Consider the following 18,747-nt stretch of genomic DNA (forward strand, 5'->3'; position numbering starts at 1 on the left):
TGACATCTTGGGGTGCCTGAGTGGCTCAGTCGGTCGAGCATCCGACTTTGGCTCAGGTCATGATATCATGGTTCGTGAGTTCGAGCCCCACGTCGGGCTCTATGCTGACAGTTCAGAGCCTGGAGCCTGCTTCGGATTCTGTGTCTCCCTCTCTCTCTGCCCCTCCTCCACTTGTGCTTGCTCGCTCGCTCTCTCTCTCTTTCAAATAAACATTAAAATAAAAAGAAATGTGAACATCTTATTTGTATTGGATCATATTCTGCAGGAATATAAATTATTATGATTAATTCAAGAATTAGTAACTACTAGACTTGAGAAGTTTTCAAAAGTTGCCTTTTAAAAAAAAGTTTCCTTCAAATATGATTCTGGACCTAGATGTTTTTAGAGTTAAATGTTTTTAAAATTTTAAGGGATTTCTATGATATAATCTCTTCCAGACCATAAAAAAAGATGAGAAAATGAACACAGTTTATTATATAAGTAGAAAAACGAATATCTACACTGCCAAAAGGAACATATACAGACCCAACATGTGAATTCAGGTGCAGAAATACTAGATGACTGCAGCCAGTCAATTAACTTTAACCTTTTGTAGGTCATTTGTGGGCTTGGAGGGCCATTCTCTCCCCCAGGGCAAAACCTCCCTGTTGGATAAAGCAAAGGAGCAGAACATCCAGAGAAATATTAATTTGTAGCCTTGCTTCTTAGTTAGTCAGTGAACCCTCTTATTTGTAAAACATTGCAGAAATGCAGAAGCAAATTCAGTTCAATCTGAGAGGGTTATTTATTTATTTTTTAAAGTAATCTCTATACCCAGCATGGGGCTTGGACTCATGACTCAGAGATCTAGAGTTGCATGCTCCACTGACTAAGCTGGCCAGGGGATTCTAGGGTTAGGTTAATGTGCTAAGGGCTTTGGTGAATTGCTTCACAGGTTTTAGCATTGATAGTTTTCAGGCTTACATGTTGGTGCTATTAAGAGCATGGATATTTGAATGTGACATTCCATAGGCAAGGGATAGGAGCTAGTAGTAAGCTATGACCTAAATGACTTTATTTTGTTGTTGTTGTTGCAAAGTTTTGCCCAGAAGAATGTTTGCGAAAAGACAAAAATGGTGAATGGCATTGGCTATTTGAAATGATCGCTGTACCAGATTTTCTATAGCCACCCTTTTATTTTGTGTTCTTGCTTGAAACAAAAGTCAACATTTTAAGCAGTTATCCTTCATTGTTGTTTTTTAGGTGCATTGCTTTCTGATCATTTATTTATTTGCCTTTCTTGGGAAGAGGAGACTCAGGATAGGAGGGCTGTCTAGGGCATCCCAATAGTTTTTATGTGGAAGAGTAGCTTTTTTAAAAAATGTTTATTTATATTAGAGTGTGAGTGGGGGAGGGGCAGAGATAGAGAATCTAGAGATAGAGACACAGAATCTGAAGCAGGTTCCAGGCTCTGAGCTGTCAGCATAGAGCCCGATGCGGGGCTAGAGCTCATGAGCCGTGAGATCATGACCTGAGCCGAAGTTGGATGCTTAACCAACTGAGCCACCCAGGTGCCCTGGAAGAGTGACTCTTAAAATCGGTTATTATAAAAGGTTATATGATGGAAGGTTAAGTTAGCTTGGTGTTTTTCAAACTTTAGATGTAGATATATTTTATACACATACACGATAAAGACAAAGCTTTTACATAGAACTAATGTTTCCTGTATATGTCTATGTGCAGACCCTGTTCTAAGTGCTTTATGTGTGTTAACTTCTTTAGGCCTCATTCCAGCCCTGTGGGGTGTAGGTACAGTTATTTCCCTCAGGTTCTGCTTGTTCTTGACCTCCAGATGAGGAGACCAAGCACAGAATGGTTAAGGGGCATTCCCAAGTTCCCACAGATAGTAAGTGGATATGTACTGCCAACCCATTCCTCCAAATGAAATATTATATAAAGGCCAATATGTAAAACAGCTTTCATTTAAAAAGAATAAAGTACAGCTGGTTGTGTCCCCTTGGCCCCAGTGGTCATAAGGTGCCTCCTGAGAGGCCACAGGGCTCCATGGAGCACTCTTGAAAAACTGCTAGACTAGCTGACCTTTAAAGCTGACTTTAACTTTAAAATTGTGTGTGTGTGTGTGTGTGTGTGTGTGTGTGTGTGTGTGTTTTAAGCTACAGCATAAGCTATTTTTCAAGTTCTTGCTTTATTTTTAGGTCGATGCTAGAAGTGACCGAACTGGGGAGGTCATCTTTAAAGACAACTTTTCTTCTGCAGTTGCTGGTGTGCTGGAGGGAGATTACCGGATGGACGGTCACACACAGCTAATCTGCTGCTCCGTGGATGGGGAAAGTAAATTGGGACGGGAAAAAGCCTCAGAAAGCCAGGTTTTCAATTTGATTGGGTCAGAATGCCAGGAAATTCGTGTATACAGTGTTTGTATTGATACCCTCTCCTCCTAATAAATTCACCAAGTTGAGGAGATGAGAACTTAGGTTTTTGGTTTTTAAGATCGGACAACTGATGATTTGAAAGTAGGCCTGGCTATGCTGGGGTATTCCTCAATCTGGTGAGGGTTTTTTTTTCTTTTGTTCAGTCCGGGGCTACCTGCCAGGCACAGCCGAGATGAGAGGCAACCTCATGGACACCAGCATAGAGCAGGACCTGGTCCGAGAGCTGAGTCAGAAAAAACAGAATCTGTTGCTGGAACTCCGTAACTATGAGGAAAATGCCAAGGTAGGCCCCCATGCTGAAGGGGACATGTCGTGTGAAAAGTTGGGGATGGCAAATGTGGAAGAAGACGGAGTATAGCATGGGCCCCGCGGGACTGCCTCCTGCCCACTGGCGGAAGCACGGATGGCCTCAGCCTTTGTGCTGGGGTCACAGTTGAGAGGGTGCGTATCCTTGAATCTGGAAGTCCCACCGCCGTGCACCTAAACTATAGAAATACTTGCACAAGCCCTCAAAGACCTTTACTGCAGCACTGTCTGTGGCAGTGAATGGTTGGAAGCAACAGAAATGTTGACCAGTCGTGGGGCGTGTGCTCGGGGCTGTTCAGCAGCCTGGAAGAATCAGGTATATGTACTCGGACTGATATGGAAGGGTATCTGTGGCATTACTGACTGAAAGAGTGCAAGAACAGTATGTACAGAATATCTGTCATCTTTTTCAAAAATAAATAACAAAAAGGTGACAACTGCCAAACCTCTGTGAGTGTGCTTCCACGTGTGTGTTTGTGTGCGTGCGTGCGTGCATGTGTGTGTACCAAGTTGGCTGGAAGATAAGCTAGGAAGCCAGACTTTGATTTGTCCTGTCATGTGTGACTGTATTTGAATTTATTACACTAAGTGAATTTGTTTTGCTACTTTAAAAGAACAACACCAAAAAAACTTGTGAAAGGCACGGTAGGGAACAGCGGGCCCTACCCACAGGAAAGGTTGGGGTATTTTTCCTTGGGAAGAGGCCGGGTAGAGTGAGGGAGTGCCAAGGAGGTGAGTCCTCTGAATTCTAAAGAATGGGATTAATATCAGATGATTGGGAGTTGGTCTTTTTTTTTAAAGTTTTTATTTATTTGTTTTGAGAGAGCATGCAAGTGGGGGAGGAGCACACACACAGAGAGAGAGAGAGAGAGAGAGAGAGAGAGAGAGACACAGAGAGAGAGAGAGAATCTCAAGTAGGCTCTGCACTATCAGCTTAGAACCCCGTAGGGGCCTTGATCCCATGAAGTGTGAGATCATGACCTAAGCCCAGATCAAGAGTTGGGCACTTAACCAATTGAGCCATCCTGGCACCCCAGGGAGTTGGTTTTTGAAGCCAAATAACCATATGATTTAAAATTGACATTAGTTCACTGTTTCGGTGACTGAGTCAGAAGTCGGATGTTTCGTAGGCTGAATTGAGTCCACTGAACGAGGCTGATGGGCCTCGGGGCATCATCCCAGCCAACACCAAGCTGCACACCGCCCTCTCAGTCAGTCTGGGGCATGAGACCCAGCCTGCTCACGTGGAACTGTGCATTTCCACCTCTAACGGTAAGGAGTTACTTGGAGCTGGCACCTGTGGACGCCTGTGCCTCCTGGGAGTGGTTCTGGAACTGCCGTTTTCTCTCTTCCCGGCAGACACCATCATCCGAGCAGTATTGATTTTTGCCGAGGGAATCTTCCTGGGTGAAAGCCACGTGGTACACCCCAGCATTCACAGCCTTTCCAGCTCCATCCGCATCCCAGTGACACCTCCCAAAGATGTCCCTGTGGATCTGCACTTGAAAACCTTCGTGGGTTACAGAAGCAGGTGACCCTTTGTTTCCAGCCAGCACTTAGAGGGAGGCAAGATGGGTGGATTTCCTACCATGCCATGGATTTTGGGGGCGCCATTTTGATGATTCTACCCACCTAACCATGATTTCCCATGACCTTTCTTCCCTAATTTGAAATCTTTCAAAGATACAAAATGAAGGCTATGTAACTTTAAGATGGTTGTTTCCTGGTTTTAGTCTGGTGATCTTATAACGACAAAAGTTACAAAAATATGTTTAACTGATGAATTTTCAACTTCTGGTTTTGGCCACTAAGACTACAGAGTTAGGATGCGCTTTCATATTAGAGTTATGTATAACCTCAGCTAGTGAAGGAATATCGCTACATTTGTGGAAGATAAAAGCCATTTCATATTTCTTTTAGGGTGTTTTAAACCCTTGGTGCGTGTATGTATATATGTATAAGACTCATGTTGTCTCTGATCCCAAACCCCATCACCGTAGTACTTGATCGTCAAGTTTTTTGGGTTTTTTTTTTCCCTTCAGTAAAACCCATGAATAACAACTCAGTGACCCAGTTAGTGATTTTATAGTTGTTATCTGGGCCTTGCATTTTGAAGTAATATTCCATGCAGCACTTTTCTCATCTTGTGTTGCTTTGGTTGACCACAGCACCCAGTTTCATGTGTTTGAATTGACAAGACAGCTCCCCCGCTTCTCCATGTATGCGCTGACTGCCCCCCACTCTGCCACCGAGCCACTCAGCTACGTCAACTTTATCCTTGCGGAACGGGCACAGAGGGTGAGTCTGACTTTTTTCTTTCAATATTGTTGCCCCTTCAGCATCCTTTGGATGTTACTTAGAAGGGGAAATTGCATGAATGAGTTATTTGGTAGCAGTAATTACGACATGAAAGAGGCAGGTGAGTTTGGTGTTGGCTTATAACCTGTGACCAAAACACTGTGAAAATCTCTTCTCTCACTTTGAAAAAATACACCACCTTATTTACGTGAGCAGTCTTTAGTTGCAGATAAATTCTTACCAGCTTTTAATTGGTGTCTTTTTGCTGTCATGGCCTTGGTGTACTTGTCCTGACCCAGTGTTTCAGGAGAAACCTGCTTCGAATTGGAAAGAGGGTGGGAGTTTGAGCTGAGAACATTCTGGATTCAGATGCTACCTTAACTAGTTAAATTTTAGTGATTTTCTTAGTGCTGTCAGCCCTCACCAGTCTGAGCCTCAGTTCCCTTATCTCTAAGTGAGGCTAGTCCCACCTCACAGGGGGCCCTGCAGATCACATATTTGGTGTGACAGTACCTTGTAAAGTGTAAAGGACTAATGCCAGTGGCCTTTAACCTCAGCTGGACTCCGGAAATCTTAGGGAGGCTTTTTAGTCATGTAGATTCTTAGGTTCTTATGTGGTCAGGGTTCCCATGACCTTTACTTCCCTAATTTGAAATCTTTCAAAAATAATAAATGAAGGCTATATAAGTTTAAGATGGTTATTTCCTGGTTTTAGTCTGATGATCTTATTATGACAGAAAGTTACATAAATGTGTTTAATGGATGAATTGTCAACTTCTGGTTTTGGCCACTAAGACTACAGAGCTAGGATGCACTTTTATATTAGGGTTATGCATAACCTCAGCTGGTGAAGGAATACCGCTGCATTTTACATGCTGCTGCTCACCATTATTGTTACGAATATTAAAACTTATTTTTTACTTATGTGGCTGTATCTCTGTGTCTGTGCTGTGTGTGTGCATGCATACTTCATTTACCTTTTTTTTTTTAAAGGATAGAGTGGAATAGTTTTAAGCAGACTACATCATCAAGAGTTTAGCCACAGAAGAGCTACAGTGTAAACAGGCTTAGCACCATACCCGGTTGTTTCTACAATCCATATAAGATTATGTCTACACTGAAAATGCTATAAAGTCATGCATGCTGTGGGGCCAAACATAATTATGAATGTTACTTAAGATCATGTATGAGGTGGGAAAAAGGAGTGTGATTAGTGTTTTCTTGGTGGGAGGGGGTGTGAAGTATAATTGTTTTTTTAAACAAGCAGTAAATCTAGAAAGAAAGGTAATTCTTAAGAATGACTGGACTTTAAAAATGGAAGTTCATTTCATCCTATTCATTTTTAAGGTTGTTATATGGCTCAACCAGAACTTTCTGTTACCAGAAGACACTAACATTCAAAATGCTCCATTTCAAGTGTGTTTCACGTCCTTACGGAATGGTGGCCAGCTGTATATAAAAATCAAGCTTAGTGGAGAGGTAACGTTTACTGTCACAGGCATAGATTTCCTGTGTAATGTTTACCATTCAGTGCAAAGTGAGGTGGGTGGCGATATCAAGGTTGTAAAACTGCATGTTTCAACGTAGTCTGTTAGTGTTAAAAGTGTCAATCGTTTTAGACACTGGGGTATAATCTAGAAGGTGGTTTTCTGTCTTCCTCCATCCTTCCCTTCAGCACTTCCTTGTCTAATTTGGGAAGCATTGGGGATACGGAGGTGAACAAAAAACATTTTCAACGTTTGAATGATTTTGTTGTGTAGTTTAGAAGGCCAGAGGATTGATCTTTTAGCCTGCTGCTAAAATTTATAATTTCCTTCAGGGCTAACACCTATCTGATTCATCACCACATATAAATTTAGGTTCAATAAATGTTTTGAATATGGGGAAATTCAGGTAGTGTTTTAGCTAAGTTTTTCTTTAATATCTGAAGATGCTAAGCTTGTCTCTTATTTTCCCCTGGATAGATCACCGTAAATACTGATGATATCGACTTGGCTGGTGACATCATCCAGTCGATGGCATCATTTTTTGCTATTGAAGACCTTCAGGTAGAAGCAGATTTCCCGGTTTACTTTGAGGAGTTACGAAAGGTGCTAATTAAGGTGAGGGCACCCGGCGGCTGCATCTGTGCGAACGTGGTAGTCTCATGACATTTGAAATGTGTCTCGGAAGATGAGAGATACCACAAATGTGTGTATGTTACAGGATAGCCATGTTCTTTTTTTTTTTTTAAACGTTTATTTATTTTTGAGACAGAGAGACAGAGCATGAACGGGGGAGGGCCAGAGAGAGAGGGAGACACAGAATCTGAAACAGGCTCCAGGCTTTGAGCTGTCAGCACAGAGCCCGACACGGGGCTCGAACTCACGGACTGCGAGATCATGACCTGAGCTGAAGTCGGACGCTTAACCAACTGAGCCACCCAGGCGCCCCTGGATAGCCATGTTCTAAAGAATTTTTGAAAATTGTTACAGTTGAATTAGTTTGAGAGGGCCCACTAGTTAAAGGGTTTCTTTTATAAAGGTGAGGGGTTTAGCTCCTGACCACCCTGCTTTCTTTGTTTGGTTTACAGTTAAACAAACGTCATATTAACCTTTTCCTTTGCTAGCCACTCATCTTATCTCTTGTATTCACCTTGCTCTTTGGTTTAGTGCTTTCCAACAACCCAAATCCAAAAGAAAAAAAAAGAAAAAAGGATAGTGACTGGTCCTCAGTTATAACCGCATTCTCACCCCAGATCTCTCAAATGTTAATATGCATGTTGCTAGGGCTCCCGGTGGAGAGGTCCAGATGGAGTGTCATCTTGAGTGCAGGAGGTGGTATAGACTGATAATTCATTGGTGAGGTGAAACCGTGGGGGAGAGTCGAGATGGTGTAGGTGAACAGGGTAGAGAGGTATCTGCCTCTGTGTGTGGCATATAGTGTCTTCTCAATCTGACTAATTTTCAAGGAGTCTGTGAGGTCTTTTTCATTCCTGAGTGTTCGTGGTCTCCAGGTGGATGAATATCATTCAGTGCATCAGAAGCTCAGTGCGGAGATGGCCGATAATTCTAACCTGATTCGAAGTTTGCTGGTCCGAGCTGAGGATGCGCGTCTGATGAGGGACATGTGAGTATTTACCTGACAGGTGCGAGTTTAAAAATGTCAGCAATACGGAGTAACAGCTCTCAAATGCTGCTGGTAGGAGTGCACATTGGTACAGTGACTTTGAAAAATAACTTGGCATCATCAGTGAAGTTGAATATGTGTATTCCCTGTGACCCGGGAATTCTACTCCTGGTTTATAACCTAGAAACACTTCTGCGCATATACACCAGGATGTTTGTATAAGAATGTTCCTGAGGCATTGCTCATAAGAATCCCAAAGTGGAAACAGTCCACAAAGTACCATCAACAATGTGATGGCTAAATTATAATATAGTCGTACCATGAAATATGGCATCTGTCTCCATGACATATGACAACATGGACAAATCTTACAGGCATAAGGGAAATTGAAAGAAGTTAAGATTCAAAAGAACATGTACAAAATGCTTCCTTTTATGTACTTTGGAAACAGACAACACTAAAAAGTGTATCGTGTGGGAAGCATACATAGGTGAAGAAGATGTAAGGAAACGTAGCGAAGACATTACCACATAAGACAGTATTTTCTGTCAGGGGAGGAGGAACTGTGTTCAGAAAGAGCCCATCGGGAAGCTTCCGGGTTGCGGCAATGTTCTGTTTCTGGACCTGGTTAACAAACATTTGTTGCGTGAAATATTCCGAATGTGTTTTACATTTTACAATAAAACAGTTAAAAAAAACACAAAGATGTGCAGGTCTAGCTTCTTGCAGAATTTGTCTCGGCACTAAAGTACTGAGGTGGATAGAGTAAGACACCAGGGATGGATAAAGTTTGTGTACATTAGAGGCAAGGGTTCACCCAGGGTGCCGCTTAGGCTTTTTCCTGAAAGGCCTGAATTATCGGCATACGTTAAAATGGTGTTGCTCAGAAGTAAGTGATTTTTAAAAGAATTAACATTGTTGAAAGTTTCAGACACGTACAAAAGTAGATGAGGTAATACAGTGGTTTCCTATACCCCCACCACCTGGCTTCAGTCCTGGTCACCCCCTGGCCCATCCTGCTTTATCGCCGCGCTCACCTTCTTCCTCTCCCACGCACTGGACTATCTTGAAGCCAATTCCAGACATCATATCCTTTCTGCCATAAATATTTCAGACAGTGAGCCTTTGAAAAACACTAACCACAATACCATTATCACATTTAGAAAAATGTAAAGTAATTTCTTTTTTCTTGTTTTATTTTGTTTTAATGTTTTATTTATTTCTGAGAGAGAGCCAGATGCGGGGCTCGAACTCACAGACCGTGAGATCATGACCTGAGCCGAAGTTGGATGCTTAACTGACTGAGCCACCCAAGCACCCTGTAAAATAATTTCTTAATATCACAAAATAACCTAGTCAGTGTTTAATTTCCCCAGTTGTCGCACGTGAGCGCGCATGCGCGTGTGTGTATGTTTTAAATTGGTTTGTTCAAGCAAAAACCAAAGATTAAGTCTCTTTTAGGGGCACCTGGGTGGCTCAGTCGGTTAAGTGTCTGACTTTGGCTCAGGTCGTGATCTTGGGGTTTGTGGGTTCGAGCCCTGCATCGGGCTCTGTGCTGACAGTTCAGAGCCTGGAGCCTGCTTCAGATTCTGTGTTTCTGTCTCTCTCTGCCCCTCCCCTGCTCACGCTCTGTCTCTCTCTGCCTCTCAAAAACAAATAAACATTAAAAAAATTAAAAAAAAATTAAGTCTCTTTTAATCCACATATTGCTTATTCTTTTTTATTCTTTTTCCCAGCCCTCTCCCTCTTTTGTGGTGTCCCATTTTGGATTTTGCTGATTGCATCCTTGTGATAATGTTTAGTAGTATTCTTGTCCCCTGGATTTCTGTCAAAATGGTAGTTAGATGCAGAGGGTTGGTTAGACTCAGGTTCAACTTTTTGGCAAGAATAGTTCATAAGTGGTGTTGTGTACTTCTACGTGGGAGCATATAATGCCTGGTTGTCTCTTTCTATTCTGTTGCCAGTCATTGATGATCATTACGTAGATCCATTATTTCTTTAGGAGTTTGCAAAACAGTGATATTCTAATTCTGTTATTTTTTTCTTCATTTTTAGCAAAATACTTCTATGAAGCATAACATTCCCTTACGAATTAATGATTATTTTGCTCCCTGAGGTACAGTTTGTAAGGATTATTTATCAGCTTTAAGCTAATGAGTTGGTTCTCTAGCATCTCTGTGCTAACCAGTGAAATTTTTAAATCCTTATAAACTCATATATTTTAACATATTTAACGTGCTCAGTCCATTTTAGTTACTCTGTATAATGGCCAAATTGTCCTGTCTTAGGCCACTGGAAACCTTTTCAGGTTGGCTACAGCTACCTTTGGACATAGCCAGTTTTTCTGTTAGGTCCTTGTTTTCTTGTACAAAATATTTTAGGCTTATCTGTTACATCTTTCTGAATCTGGAAGCAGCCATTTCTTTAAGGAGTCTTGGTTACTTTTAGTGGGAATTGGTATTTAGAGATTATAGTCTGTGCATGAGAGGTGCCCATTGCCTCTGGGCGGTTACTGTTTCTGGACTTTTCAATGGGTAGAACCAGGAAATGTATATATTTTTATTGTGAGACTATCATGAGTTCATTCTGTTTCCATTTCAGATTTATGAATGCGGGCTCTTAGTTTTTATTTTAAAGTATATCTCTTCTTTCTCACATTGAAAAATCTTGGTTCTAACCAGTATCAACGTGACTGTTTGCTAGTATAATACCAGTGTGACTGATGAATAGTATCAACATCAACAATATGAGTGCTGAAAACAGTAAAAACTTTTTTTTCTAGTTTTTTTTGTGTCTTTAGAGTATATTCCAGTAGGGATTTTTAGTCAAGTTATTGTATCTGAAATACTTCCCCCCCCTTTTTGGTTATGCCACAAATTTATCTACAGTTAGGTTCATTTGGTTCATTTTGCTTTTGGTCTTGGGAGAATTGGCATTTTTTTTTCTTTTGGGTTTAATTTTATTACACATTTATTAAAACTTTTATATAGAGTCAGCTCTATAAAACAATATGCAGAAGAGTCTAACTTTTCTCAGTTGGCTCAGGGTCTGACTTTGGCTCAGGTCATGATCTTGCGGTTCACGAGTTTGAGCACGCATCAGGCTCTGTGCTGACAGCTCAGAGCCTGGAGCCTGCTTTGGATTTGGTGTCTCCCTCTCTCTGCCCCTCCCCTGCTTGCGCTCTGTTTCTCTCTCTCTCTCAAAAATAAAAACATTTAAAAAATTAAAAAAAGTGTCCAACTTCTCATTCCTGTCACCTTCATCCTATTCCCTCCCTTTCACTATAAATAACCAGTCAAAATTTGAATACACACACACACACACACACACACACACACACACACACACACTCATCTTCTGACTCTATAGATAGATCATAGCATGTTACTCTTTCCCGCCTGGTGTTTTACAATTAAAAATATGGTGCTCACTGCATAGTCACACACAGAAATACTATTCATTGTATTTACGGCTGCGCAGCACTCATGCTCTGGGTGTTTGTTCAGCCAGTTCCCTCCATTTGGATTGCTCTTTTGCTCTTATGGATAATGTTGCAGCGCGTAGCTTTGTTATATTATCTTTTCATATTTTTGCCGAGATACCTTTGGGAACAAGTCCTGAAATGGAATTGCCAGCATAAATGATAAACGCGTACAGAATTTTGCAAGATATTGCCAAATTCTCTTCCATTAGGTGTTCTGTCATTTTGCATTCTCAGAAGTAATGTATGAGAGTGCCTGTCTCTTCAGCCTTGCCAATGGAGTATGTTGGCACACTCTTGGGTTTTTACCAGTTCAGTGGGTGAGAAGTGGTCTCATTGTGGTTTTAATTTTCATTTGTTTTATTGCGAGCAGTGTTGAGCATCTTTTCATTGTTTTAAGGGCCATTGGCTTTTCTTTTTGTGTGTGAACTGTTTGTCTTGTCTGTTTATGTATTAGGTTTATTAATCCTTTATCTGTGATAGGAAATGCATATTTTCCCCCAGGTTTTCATTTGTATTTGTCCTTTGCTTATTAGATTTTTAACAGTTTATTTTTAGGGAGCCTGGGTGGCTGGCTCAGTGGGTTAAGCGTCCAGCTTCAGCTCAGGTCATGATCTCATGGTTTGTGAGTTCAAGCCCCACGTTGGGCTTTGTGCGGACAGCTCAGAGCCTGGAGCCTGCTTCGGATTCTGTGTCTCCCTCTCTCTGCCTCTCCCCACTCAAGCTGTCTCTCTCCCCCAAAACTAAACATTAAAAAAAAAAAAAACAACTCAGAAAAAAAATATGTAAGTGCCCTGGTTAAAATAAAGGATATTATTTAAAAAATAAAATAAAATTTATTTTTGGTTTTGCCACGTAGAAGTTTTAAGAAAATTTTATGTAGTCAAATTGGCTAGTCTTTTCCTTAAACTTCTACACCGAATTCAGAGTAATTAACCTATTTTTTAAATACCTGTATGTTTTCCTCTTTTACATTTAAATCCCTGTTTCGGTTAGAGTTTATCCTGGTTTTCAGCATAACAGTGGTAAGTTCAGTTTTCTCTTTTTCTGCGCTGTTTCAATACGCCTACTTTAAAAGTCCATTTCCCACTGATTTGAGATACCTTTATCATGCATCATGTTTCCACATGCCCTTGGGTCTATTTCTGGATTTCCTATCCAGTTTTCTTGGTCTGTCTTGCTCTTCATTTGGGAGTGCCATTCTTTTCCTTACTTTGTATGGGAAGGGCTTTGTATGTTACCTGGTATGGCTAGGTTGCTCTTCCTTTTCATGGTTTTCCTGGCTGCTTGTGCTTGTCTTTTCCAGTGAACTTTATCACCAGGTTTTTTAGCTCCAGAAAAAAAAGATAAGTGTTTTTACTGGGATCATGTTAAGTTTATTAACTTGATCTGACGTTGTTACAAGGATGTTCAGTCTTACTAAGAGCACGCTCTGTCTTTATGTGTTCAAGTCATGTTGTAGGTCTTTCGTATAGGTATCAGACTTTGTTAAGTTTGTGCCTATTTTATTTTTGCAGTTGTAAATAGGATCTTTCTTCCACATTATATCTTGTTGTTTTTTTTTTAGTGTTTATTTTTGAGAGAGAGAGAAGAGAGAGCAAGCAAGGGAGGGGCGGGGGTGGGGAGGGAGGGAGACTGGGAGACAAGGATCTGAAGCAGGCTCTGTGCTGAGGGCGCAGAGCCTGATGCAGGGCTCAAACTCATGAACCTGAGATCATGACCTGAGCCCAAGTTGGACACTTAACTGATGAGCCACCCAGGTGCCCCTATATTTTTGTTTTGTTTTGTTTTTTTTTTAGTATATGAACACTGCTGATTTTTGTATATTGATTTGATAATCTACTACTTTACTAAATTATGTTACAGTTTTTCCAGATGTAAAATTGCATCCTTTGTAAATCGAGACTGGTTTGCCTCTTTGTAATTTGTTTTCTTCCCATTATTTTCTTTGAGGTATATTAGGTTTCGGCTTTTTCTGGCCAGCTACCTCTAGGGCCCCTGTTTAACTCTGTCTCTGGCTTTTTTTTTTTCTTTTTCAGTCAGAGAGCTATTGTTGGCCTTAGGCATTTGACTGCTAAAATGGAGGAAAGTGACCACTAACCTCTAAATTCCATTTTTCCTGAATTATTTATATTTCATTTAGAGGCTCTCAGATGTATGTGTTTTATTTTTTAAAGCCAATTTAGTTGATATATACTTTACTATATCCACGCAGAAAATTCACCCTTTTAAGGTTTACAGTTCAGTAAATTGTGAGAAACACGTATAACCGTGTTGCTGCTACCACAGTCAAGATGTAGAATATTTCCATCGCCCTTTTGTCTCTCTGCATCAGTATCTCTCCTAACCTCTAGTCCCTGGCCATCACTGATCTGATTTTTCTCCCTGTGGTTTTATCTTTTCCAAAATGTCACATAAATGGAATCATATAGTATAGGCCTTTTGAGCCTGGCTTCTTCCACTTACCTTAATGCCTTTGAGATGGATCCATGTTGTTGCATGTGTCAGTAATTTGTTCTTTTTTTATTGCTGGGCATAGCACTGTTCCACTGAATGGATATACCATATTTTGTTTATCCACTCACCACTTAATAGACATTTGAGTTGTTCCATACTTCAGTGATTGTGAATAAAGCTACTACAAACATTTGCATACAGTTTTTTTATAGACATGTTTTCATTTATTTTGGGTAAATACTTGATAATGGTATTTCTGGGTCATTTGGTAAGTGTATATTTAACTTCCTAAGAAACTTCGCAGTCATTTCACAAAGTAGCTGTACATTTTACATTCCCATCAGCAGTGCGGGAGAGTTCTAGTCATTCCACATCCTTATCAGCATTTGGCTTTATCAGTTTATTTTAATCATTTTCATTGTGTAGTAATATCTCATTGTGGTTTTAATATTATGCCTTTGTTTTTAGTTTTTAGTTTATTTTACTTAATGTTTATTTATTTTTGAGAGAGAGAGAGAGAGACAGCACAAGTGGGGGAGGGGAGAGAGAGGGGGAGACAGAATCTGAAGCAGCTCTAGGCTCTGAGCTGCCAGCACAGAGCCCGATGCGGGGCTTGAACTCATGAACCTGCTCATGACCTGAGCCGAAGTCAGACACTTAACTGAGCCACCCAGGCGCCCCTTTATGCCTTTGTTTTTAAAACCTTGATGAAATTTGAAGTTGAATTTACCAGTTGTCTAAAAATACTAAGAATAAGGTCACTTTTGCCCAATGGATATTAATCAGAAACTGTGAAGCCAGCTTACTGCCTTGCCTACTTTTCTTTACTCCCCCACCCAGCGGGCGTTTATTAATTGTTGGTTCCTAAATTCAAACAGACCGTGGACCAATAAACAAGAAAGGCCATTTGTGTTCCATTTATTTAGAGGAAATAGAATATGTTGATGGAAACTTTCTCAATGTTGTCAAAGCAAACATTTCAAAGCTAAAAAATTGGTGTCTTTATGTACGTAAGAAGTTTACAGGTTTCTCATGTAAGCCTGCCATATTGGGGTATGATGAGGTTCATACACTGATGTTGATTTACACAGGAAAACCATGAAGAATCGCTACATGGAACTGTACGACCTTAATAAAGACTTGCTAAATGGATACAAAATTCGCTGTAACAATCACACAGAGCTACTGGGGAACCTCAAAGCAGTAAATCAGGCCATTCAAAGAGCAGGTCGTTTGCGGGGTAAGTCTCTTTTTGTAGCACCCTAAGTAGTCTGTGATTTTGGGGTGAGAACCATTAGAGGTAGTGGTGGCTTCAAGAATTCATATTGGGGCCGAGAGCGGCACACATGTAACACTCAGCTCAGTGGAAGCCACTTGACCTTGGCTGGCCTGTTTGGCTTTAGTCAGTCTGCAGACTTCAGAGGCAGGAAAACTTTCAGCGCCTTTTCTTAGGTCTTGCTGTGTTTTCCAAGAAAAACCTAGCGACATATACCCCAAAGGAAAACCTCAAATATACCTATTTTTTTAAAAAGGGAGGCTGAAAATTAATGAGCTAAGTATCCAACTTAAAATTTAGAGAAAGAGTAATAGAATAAACCAAAAGCAGCCGAAATATAGCCAGAGATTTAGACCTGAAATCTGCTGTTTGGGTCAGTGCTTTGACCTTCTTTTAGAAATAACCTTTGCTAGGTAGATAGAAGCTTTGATTCTTTTCTATAGAACCGACTTCATTTCTAGGTTGTAGATGGTCTGTAGGTGTGGTTTGTGATAAATTCCCTCACAAAGATACCTTTTTTAGAGAGTGGTAAGATAAATCAGTTAAATTTGCACACCATATATCTCTTTTCTTCCCTGGTTTTATGCTGTTTTAAAGCTGGCCTCTGATTTATAATGTCACTTTGAATGATCTTTTGGATTGTACTGATTGGATGTTTCATCCCACACAGTCGGAAAACCAAAGAACCAGGTGATCACTGCTTGTCGGGATGCAATTCGAAGCAACAACATCAACATGCTGTTCAGAATCATGCGCGTGGGGACAGCTTCTTCTTAGGAAAGGAAACAATAGGTAATGAAGTTCCTAAAAAGTGTTTTTCCCTAAAATTCTAGGCTAGTTTGCTTTGGATTATATCCCGGTGACCCCAGGTGCTAAGAATGGTAACAGCCGTAGTGACTGGTACAAATGTAAGACAACGCTCTGCATCTGAAAAGCGTATCCACTTGCTATTTTTAAAATCAGTGGCAGTAACCCAATACTAGGTTTGTGTAGAGTGGGTGAACACTTTGAACACTTTGAAATGTTAGCGCTTCAAAGTCCAGTTTTTCTGTATGTATGTATGTAAAGTTGGCATATAGATACATCTTTTTCCTTGAAATTGTAATTGAATTTGTAATTAACTTTCTTTTTCATTAAAACTTAAGAGTTACACTTTGTGTTGACCATAAAATCACCACTGTATTAGAATTATATAAACCATTTGTACTGTGTGGAGGAAAACACAAGCATGGATATTCAATTTGTGTGCCTTATCACTGAAAGGGGGGTGGGTGTAAACAACAGATTTGCATTAAGGGAGTCAGTTGAGGGTGATCTGTTGTTGGAGTAATGTTAGCTACTGAAACTAATAGACCTCAAAATTTATCATGACCCATTTATTTCTCCTTTATGTTAGGATTTCTCCATAGTTACTCAGGCACCCAGCTTCCTGTGATCATTCAGCCCTGTCATCCTCTAGAGCAGCCTTTCCCTGAGTTCTCTAGAGAAAGAAGTTTCAGGAAATCAGTTCGGGTGACAATTTTCACATTCATCGCATACAATGAAAACCTGATGGCACAGGAACCCTGTTGGAGAAGGGCTGTCCTAAGGCCTTACAGGTATTTATATCCCAGTCAGTAGAAAAGGGAAAGCTTTTATCAAAGCTGTGATCTGGAAATAGCACATTATCATTTCCACTCATGCTCCCTTAGCTAACATGGCCACACCTCACTGCAGAGAGGCAAGGAAGAGAAAGCTGGTGTTTGTGCCAACAGCTAGCAACTCCTTCCCTCAGAGTGAAACTTTTGCCTTAAGGTAGATTCTGGGACTGGTTTAATGTTTAAAACATTTGTCATAATGTGGCTGTTGTTGAAAGCGCTGCTGTAAACATTGGGGTACAAGTGCCCCTATGAATCAGCGCTCCTGTATCCTTTGGATAAATTCCTGGTAGTGCTATTACTGGGTTGTAAGGTAGTTCTGCTTTTAGTTTTTTGAGGAATGGAAAGAGCCTGAATGTCCATCAACTGATGAATGGATAAAGAAGACGTGGTTTATATATACAATGGAATACTACTTGGCAATGAGAAAGAATGAAATCTTGCCATTTGCAACAATGTGGATGGAACTGGAGGATATTATGCTGAGTGAAATAAGTCAGAGAAAGACAGATATCATGTTTTCACTCATGTGAAATTTGAGAAACTTAAGACCATGGGGAAAGGGAAGGGGAAAAATAGTTTAGAGAGGGAGGGAGACAAACCATAAGAGACTCTTAAATACAGAGAACAAACTGAGGGTTGATGGGGGGTGTGTGGGGAGAGGGGAAAATGGGTGATGGGCATTGAGGAGGGCACTTGTTGGGATGAGCACTGAGTGTTGTATGTAAGCGATGAATCATGGGAATCTACTCCCAAAGCCAAGAGCACACTGTATACACTGTATGTTAGCTAACCTGATAATAAATTATATTAAAAAAAATAAAAAAATAAAACATTCATCGTTTTCACATCTTAACAGCATTCCTAAGTAGCGGGGAAGTGAAGCCATCCTCTTGTGGTAAATTAATTTTGAATGACCTCTTCTATTTCTGAAGTGGGAGCTTTGTGGAATCCTAATTTTTATGAGACTGTGCCCTATAATACCTTTATTTTGCATTTTCAATTTATAAGCTCAGAAGACCCATATATGCTGTGTTCTTTTTTCATAATCCCTGGAGTAGAAAAACATCTTACAGGTGCTTCAAAGGTGAGGAAACTGAGGTGTGGGGATTAATTATTTGCCAGAGTCACAGAGCTACTGGCAAAATTCGAGTCCTGCTCTTTTCTTTTTCTATCATGACCATAATCTAACCTGTAGCTTTTGGGATTAAAATCTCTAGTTGGTGTTGGTTTTAATTGCATGACACTACTCATTTTTAGGGATCCTAATAATCTCACCAAAGGTCATTCTGTTGTTCTTCAGCCAAAAAACTTCCTTCTTAGACCTAAAAATACTCACGGCAAGTCTTGAAGGGGCTGACCTGCAGTAAGGTAGCTTTACATAGCCCTGACTTATAGGTTAAAATAGGTTATTTTCACAATAATTTGATCCTCTTGATAGTAGTTATCTCAGCTCAGGCACAATGTTTTCTAGAGTCTCACAGCTTGGTGAGTCGTGCTGTGGGTTTGAAACCAAGGAGCCGTGGCCCCTCCTGCTATTCCAGACTGTTCCCAGTCATGTAAAGACTGGATCAGGTGAAAATGTTCATAAAACATTCTACCATCTGTTTCCTCTCAGAAGTCACCGTGTTCAACTTAAGGATGAGAAAAATGGTTATCAATTATTTCTCTTTTGTTGTCACATTTTTCTATCCTGATAGAATCTGAGTGCTTTCTAAAATGTCACGGCTTAAGCTCTATTTTGTTGCTGAA

At 40.5% G+C, this 18,747-nt stretch overlaps 1 protein-coding gene across 2 annotated transcripts in view; it reads left to right on the forward strand.

Moving 5' to 3' along the window:
- The window catches only part of BBS2 (Bardet-Biedl syndrome 2), a 33,505-nt gene extending 15,704 nt beyond the window's left edge, over positions 1-17,801 (forward strand). Inside the window, exons 8-18 of one of the 2 annotated variants that reach the window (XM_030298997.2) lie at positions 2,196-2,331; positions 2,576-2,715; positions 3,869-4,010; positions 4,098-4,269; positions 4,907-5,036; positions 6,384-6,515; positions 7,001-7,138; positions 8,032-8,144; positions 15,174-15,322; positions 16,029-16,150; positions 16,755-17,801. In XM_030298997.2, the coding sequence (XP_030154857.1) occupies positions 2,196-2,331; positions 2,576-2,715; positions 3,869-4,010; positions 4,098-4,269; positions 4,907-5,036; positions 6,384-6,515; positions 7,001-7,138; positions 8,032-8,144; positions 15,174-15,322; positions 16,029-16,135 (1,359 nt within the window). In that variant the 3' untranslated portion in view covers positions 16,136-16,150; positions 16,755-17,801. Of the gene's footprint in view, positions 1-2,195; positions 2,332-2,575; positions 2,716-3,868; positions 4,011-4,097; positions 4,270-4,906; positions 5,037-6,383; positions 6,516-7,000; positions 7,139-8,031; positions 8,145-15,173; positions 15,323-16,028; positions 16,511-16,754 lie in introns of those variants that run through there. The other variant, XM_030298996.2, reaches the window with a different exon arrangement.
- The last annotated feature ends 946 nt before the right edge of the window (positions 17,802-18,747 follow it).

The sequence above is a fragment of the Lynx canadensis genome, chromosome E2 (genome assembly GCF_007474595.2).
Source record: "Lynx canadensis isolate LIC74 chromosome E2, mLynCan4.pri.v2, whole genome shotgun sequence".
NCBI classification, from domain to species: Eukaryota; Metazoa; Chordata; class Mammalia; order Carnivora; family Felidae; genus Lynx; species Lynx canadensis.